The sequence below is a fragment of the Oenanthe melanoleuca genome, chromosome 26 (genome assembly GCF_029582105.1).
Source record: "Oenanthe melanoleuca isolate GR-GAL-2019-014 chromosome 26, OMel1.0, whole genome shotgun sequence".
Classification (NCBI taxonomy): Eukaryota; Metazoa; Chordata; class Aves; order Passeriformes; family Muscicapidae; genus Oenanthe; species Oenanthe melanoleuca.
In genome coordinates this window covers 2,302,167-2,308,538 of record NC_079359.1, presented here as the reverse complement: position 1 = coordinate 2,308,538, position 6,372 = coordinate 2,302,167, and the positions used below count along the sequence as shown (strand labels likewise).

Sequence of the window (6,372 nt, the reverse complement as noted above, 5' to 3'; positions counted from 1 at the left end):
ACCCGTCCCGCTGTCCCTGTCCCTGTCCCCGTCCCTGTCCCCCTGTCCCCGTCCCCGTCCCGCTGTCCCTGTCCCTATCCCTCTGTCCCTGTCCCCGTCCCCCTGTCCCTATCTCTATCCCCGCACCCGTCCCCCTGTCCCTGTCCCCGTGTCCCTGTCCCCCTGTCCCCGTCCCCCTGTCCCTGTCCCCGTGTCCCTGTCCCTATCCCTGTCCCTGTCCCCCTGTCCCTGTCCCTGTCCCTGTCCCTGTCCCTGTCCCTATCCCTGTCCCTATCCCTGTCCCTGTCCCCCTGTCCCTATCCGTCCCTGTCCCCCTGTCCCCTGTCCCCGTCCCCCCCCGCTCACCCCGCACTCCCCCGCTCTCTCCCCCCCCCGCTGTGACGTCACCGCTGAGCTCAGGCTCTATTCCCCCCATCATTTCCATTCCCTCATTTGCATACAGCCAATGGAACGCCGCGCGCGCGCCGTGACGTCACGCCCGCCGCGCTCTATATAAGCGGCGCGCACGCAGCCGTGCGCAGCCCGAGGAGCCGCGCGAGCGCCGCGGTGCCGCCGCTGTCCCCGAGCCCCCCCGGTGTCCCCCGGTGTCCCCCCGGGATGAGCCAGCGCCACAGCCACCGCCGCGGCCCGCGCGCCGACATGGCGCCCGAGATCGCCGCCGCCGTGGGCTTCGTGTCCGGCCTGCTGCGGACGCGCGGCCGCGTCAGCGAGCAGCAGCTGCAGGTGTTCAGCGCGGCGCTGCGGGAGGCGCTCACAGGTGAGTGCGGCCGGGCCGGCTCGGAGCCCTCATGGAGCGCTGGGGGTCGGGAGCGCGCTGGGGTCCCTGCCGGGAGCCCCTGTGTGCCTTCCAGGACCTGCTGTCCCTGCTGTCCCACCCCCGTGTGCCTTCCAGGACCTGCTGTCCCTGCTGTCCCCCCCCGTGTGCCTTCCAGGACCTGCTGTCCCACCCCCGTGTGCCTTCCAGGACCTGCTGTCCCTGCTATCCCCCTCCGTGTGCCTTCCAGGACCTGCTGTCCCACCCCCGTGTGCCTTCCAGGACCTGCTGTCCCTGCTGTCCCACCCCCGTGTGCCTTCCAGGACCTGCTGTCCCTGTTGGGTGTCCCCCGTGTGCCTTCCAGGACCTGCTGTCCCACCCCCGTGTGCCTTCCAGGACCTGCTGTCCCTGCTTAGTGCCCCCCGTGTGCCTTCCAGGACCTGCTGTCCCTGCTATCCCCCTCCGTGTGCCTTCCAGGACCTGCTGTCCCACCCCCGTGTGCCTTCCAGGACCTGCTGTCCCTGTTGGGTGTCCCCCGTGTGCCTTCCAGGACCTGCTGTCCCACCCCCGTGTGCCTTCCAGGACCTGCTATCCCTGCCGAGTGCCCCCCGTGGTGATCCGAGGACCTGGTGTCCCTGCCGAGTGCCCCCGTGTCCCTTCCAGGACCTGCTGTCCCTCCCGTCTTGGTATCGGGACGCCGTGTCCCTTCCTGAGTGGCTCCCGTGTCGCTGGTGGGACTTGGTGTCCCCTCCCGTGTCCCTCCCGAGTGGTGCCTGTGTTCCTTCCAGGACCTGGCGTCCCTGCTTGGTGCCGCTCTTGTTCCTTCCAGGACCTGGTGTCCCCTCCCGAGTGATCCCCGTGTCCCCTCTGGTGTCCCTGCTTGGTGCCCCCCGTGTCCCTTCCAGGACCTGCTGTCCCTGCTTGGTGCCCCCCCGTGTCCCTTCCAGGACCTGCTGTCCCTGCTTGGTGCCCCCCGTGTCCCTTCCAGGACCTGCTGTCCCCCCCGGGCTGTTCCCAGTTGTCCCCTGGGCTCGGGGCTGTCCCTGTGCCCCCCTTGGTCCCTTTGTGTGCCCGGGTCCCCCCCACCCCTTGGGGATGGGCAGGACCCCCCTGTCCCTGCCTGGCTCTGGGGCTGGGTGATCCCACAGAGGATCCCAGTGATCCCATAGAGGATCCCACAGACCATCCCAGTGATCCCACAGACCATCCCTGTGATCCCATAGAGGATCCCACAGACCATCCCAGTGATCCCACAAACAATCCAAGTGATCCCACAGAGGATCCCACAGACCATCCCAGTGATCCCACAAACAATCCCAGTGGTCCCACAGAGGATCCTGGTGATCCCACAGACCATCCCTGTGATCCCATAGAGGATCCCACAGACCATCCTGGTGAGCCCACAAATGATCCCAGTGATCCCATAGACAATCCCAGTGATTCCCTCCTGTGATCCCACAGAGGATCCCCTTGATCCCACAGACAATCCAAGTGATCCCACAGACGATCCCAGTGATGCCCCCGTGATCCCACACATGATCCCAGTGATCCCACAGACAGTCCCAATGATGTCCCTGTGATCCCACAGAGGATCCCCCTGATCCCACAGAGGATCTCAGCAATGCCCCCCCAATCCCACAGACACTAGTGATCCCACAGACTATCTCAGCAATGCCCACCCACCACCCACAGCCGATCCCAGTGATGCCCCCCTGACCCCACAGCCGATCCCAAATGATCCCACAGACAATCCCAGTGATGCCCCACTGATCCCACAGCCGATCCCAATGATCCCACCCGTGACCCCAGGCCCCTCCCAAGCCCCGCCCCACTGTCCCCACAGGATCTGGGTGTTTTGGGGTCCCTCCCTCCCCGTTCCCGTTATCAGCCCCAGGAGGGGTGCCCGGGCTCTGATAAGGGGATGGGGCAGTTTTGGGGTGAGTGATACCATATCTGACCCCACAGCCCCTGGGGCTGTCCTGTGGGGGATTTGGGATGGAGGAGCCTGTGGGGCAGCCTGGCAGTGGGATATGGGATATGGGATATTTGATATGGGGTGGGGGCTGGCAGCTCTTCCTGCCCCCTTGGAAAAGGGATTGGGCTCCCATCTCTTGGGTACAAAACTTCCTGCACAGTTCAATTCCTGTTTTGTGCTCTGCCCCTTCCCTTTTGTGCTGCCCGGGTGTCATTTGGGATTTGGCCTTTAAACCCCAAATTTAACAGGGACTAAAGACCCTAAACCCCAAATTTAACAGGGACTAAAGACCCTAAACTCCACTTCCTGCTGGGAATCCCTTTACATGGGATTTCCCTGCTCACTGCTCTTCCCTTTTCCCTCCCAGAGCACTACAAACTCCCTGAGTAACCCTTCAAAGGGTCTCCTTTAGGATTTGGCATTCAAACCCCAAATTTAACGGGGACTAAAGACCCTAAACCCCAAATTTAATGGGGTTTCAAGACCCTAAACCCCACTTTTCCTGGGACATCCCTACTCACTTTTCCCTGTTCCCTTTCCAGAGCACTACAGACACCACTGGTTCCCCGAGAAACCCTTCTTTAGGATTTGATGTTTAAACCCCAAATTTAATGGGGTTTAAAGACCCTAAAGTCCAAATTTAACAGGGACTAAAGACCCTAAACTCTAAATTAACCAGGTTTAAAGACCCTAAACCCTGTTTTTTCTGGGACATCCCTGCTCACTTTTCCCTGTTCCTTTTCCAGAGCACTACAGACACCGGAGAAACCCTTCCAAGGGTGTTCTTCAGGATTTGGCATTCAAACCCCAAATTTAACGGGAACTAAAGACCCTAAACTCTAATTTTAACCAGGTTTCAAGACCCTATACCCTACTTTTCTTGGATATCCCTGCTCATGATTTTTCTCCCTCCCTTCAGAGCACTACAGACACCACTGGTTCCCCGAGAAACCCTCCAAAGGGCATTGCCTAGGATTTTGCATTCAAACCCCAAATTTAACCAGATTTAACACCCTAAACTCTAAATTTAACCAGGTTTCAAGACCCTAAACCCCACTTTTCCTGGGATTTCCCTACTCACTGCTATTTCCTTGCTTTCCCAGAGCACTACAGACACCACGGGCTCCCCGATAAACCCTTCCATGGTCATTCCTTAGAATCTGACCTTCAAACCCCAAATTTAACGGGAACCAAAGACCCTAAACCCCAAATTTAATGGGGTTTAAGGACCCTAAACCCCACTTTTTCTGGCATATCCCTCCTGATTTTTTTTTTTCCCTCCCTCCGGAGCACTACAGACACCACTGGTTCCCCGAGAAACCCTCCAAGGGCATTGCTTAGGATTTGGCATTCAAACCCCAAATTTAACGGGGTTTAAACACCCTAAATCCCAAATTTAATGGGGTTTAAGGACCCTAAACTCTAATTTTAACCAGATTTAAAGTCTCTAAACCCCACTTTTTCTGGGATATCCCTGCTCATTGTTCTTCTCTCTCCTCCCAGAGCACTACAGACACCACTGGTTCCCCAAGAAACCCTCCAAAGGGCATTGCTTAGGATTTGGCATTCAAACCCCAAATTTAATGGGGACTAATGACCCTAAACCTCAAATTTAATGGGGTTTAAAGACCCTAAACTCTAAATTAACCAGATTTAAAGTCTCTAAACCCCACTTTTTCTGGGATATCCCTGCTCATTGCTCTTCTCTCTCCTCCCAGAGCACTACAGACACCACTGGTTCCCCGAGAAACCCTCCAAGGGCTCCGGCTACCGCTGCCTGCGCATCAGCCACGGGCTGGACCCCATCATCAGCAGGGCAGCGGGGCAGACAGGACTGAGCCTGGCCCAGCTGCTGCAGCTGCTGCCCAGCGAGCTGACCCTGTGGGTGGATCCCTTCGAGGTCTCCTATCGCATCGGCGACGACGGCTCCATCTGCGTCCTCTACGAGGCTTCCAAAAACCACCCCAGATCTCCCTATGGAGGGATGCTCACCTGCAAGAACCAGATGATGTTAGGACGTGCCAGCCCTTCCAAAAATTACATCATGACTGTCTCCAGCTAAACAAAAAAACAAAAAAAAAAATCTCCGCCCTCCCCACACCCCAAAAAAAACACGACAAAACGAAAAAAAAAAATTTCTCCTCCTCTGTCCTTACACTGCCAAGACACAGGCTACTGTAATACCTCAAGCTGAGGAATCTATTTTTAAGATGAAGAGCTATTTATATATTTTTTTGTAGTAAAACAAAAACCCCACAAAAAAAAAAAAACCCAAACCAAAACCTGGAGAAAAATCCAAAAATTAAAAATTCGGGCGCCGCCCTGAGCCCAGGCGGCGCCTCAGGTGCCTTTTCTAAAGCTGTTGCAAGCTCGTGGATTTATTATTTTTAATTTTTATTATTATTATTCTTGTGAAGCTGAGATCTGCCTGGATGGTGATTTTGGGGCTGGTTTTACTCATTTTGGAAGGGTGGGGGTGTCACTGCTCTGAGCTGTCCTGGGGATTTGGGGTCACTCAGGATTTGGGGACACTGAGATCCCCAAATTCTTCTCTGTGTCCTGCAGTTCTTGGTGTCTGATCCCCCCCACACACACTTTTTGCTGCCTTTTCTCCTCAAATCTGGAATATTTTGGGGTCCTGGTGTTGATTTTTTTTTTTTTTTTAAAGCCACAGCACTTGGAAAAGGGATTTGGGTCCCATCTCTGTTTTTGCACAATTTCAAATTCCTGCTCCTCTGCTCTCCCAGCACTCAGGGACACTCTGCCCCAATTTTTTATTATTATTTAACCTTTAAACCCCAAATTTAATAGTGATTAAAACTCTAAACTCCACCTGCCTGCTGGCAAAGAGCCTTTCCTGGGATATTATCCCAATTTTTTGCTTTTTTTCCCAATTCTGGGAGAAGATTTGGGACCATGGACCTGCTTGGTTGGGAGCAAAACTTCCCAAATTTTTCTCTCAGCTGAACCTTCCCCTTTTCCTGAGCTGTTCTCACCCAGCCCATGATGATTCAACTTCTCAGACATTTGTGCAATAAATTTCAATTTATTTCCATCTCCTGGGTGCTCTGGGCCAGGAAGGAAACTTTAATACATTTAAAAATCCAACCCAGCAACCCTGACTTTTAAAATTCTGATTTTTTTTTTGTTTTTTTTTTGGTAAATCAGCCTTGATTCTCAAATTTATTTTTTTTTTTTTTTGAGATGTCAGGTTGTTGTTTGTGCATGAGGAGATCAGAGCAGAGTCTGGAGTTGCATCACTTCCTTTTTCTCACGTCAGCAAAGCAGAAAAAAAAAAAATTTTCCTGGGGTGAACTTGTGCAATAAATGACCTCACCCACAGGGGAGTGCCTGGAAATATAAAAAAAACCCAAAAAAAACCCAAATTCCCTTTTCAGGTAAAAGGGATCTCAGTGTTTTTTTGGGGGGATTGTTCATTTTAACCTCCCAGAACCCAGGAGGGGCAAAATTTTGGGAAAGAATTTTGGGAAAAAAATCAAAACATCCTCCCAAGTTGAATTAATTCCCTTTTTTCCTGAGAAATTTTCCAGGATTTTCCCACCAAAGGAACAACCCTGGGGGTGCACAGCCAAATCTCCAAGGTGACTTTTATTTTTTATTTATTTTTTATTTTTAATTTTAA

General features: G+C 53.7%; 1 protein-coding gene and 1 long non-coding RNA gene across 2 annotated transcripts; one reads left to right on the top strand and one right to left on the bottom strand.

The window, feature by feature from the left end:
* Window positions 1-450: 450 nt before the first annotated feature.
* Window positions 451-4,999, top strand: BTG2 (BTG anti-proliferation factor 2). The gene is made up of 2 exons (XM_056511490.1): window positions 451-757; window positions 4,448-4,999. The coding sequence occupies exons 1-2, from the start codon at window positions 598-600 to the stop codon at window positions 4,789-4,791; spliced, it is 504 nt and encodes a 167-aa protein (XP_056367465.1). The 5' UTR covers window positions 451-597; the 3' UTR covers window positions 4,792-4,999.
* Window positions 3,235-3,765, bottom strand: LOC130263744 (uncharacterized). The gene is made up of 2 exons (XR_008842385.1): window positions 3,600-3,765; window positions 3,235-3,426 (listed from the first exon to the last, which is right to left on the bottom strand). It is a non-coding gene; the product is annotated as an uncharacterized LOC130263744 (long non-coding RNA).
* Window positions 5,000-6,372: the final 1,373 nt, after the last annotated feature.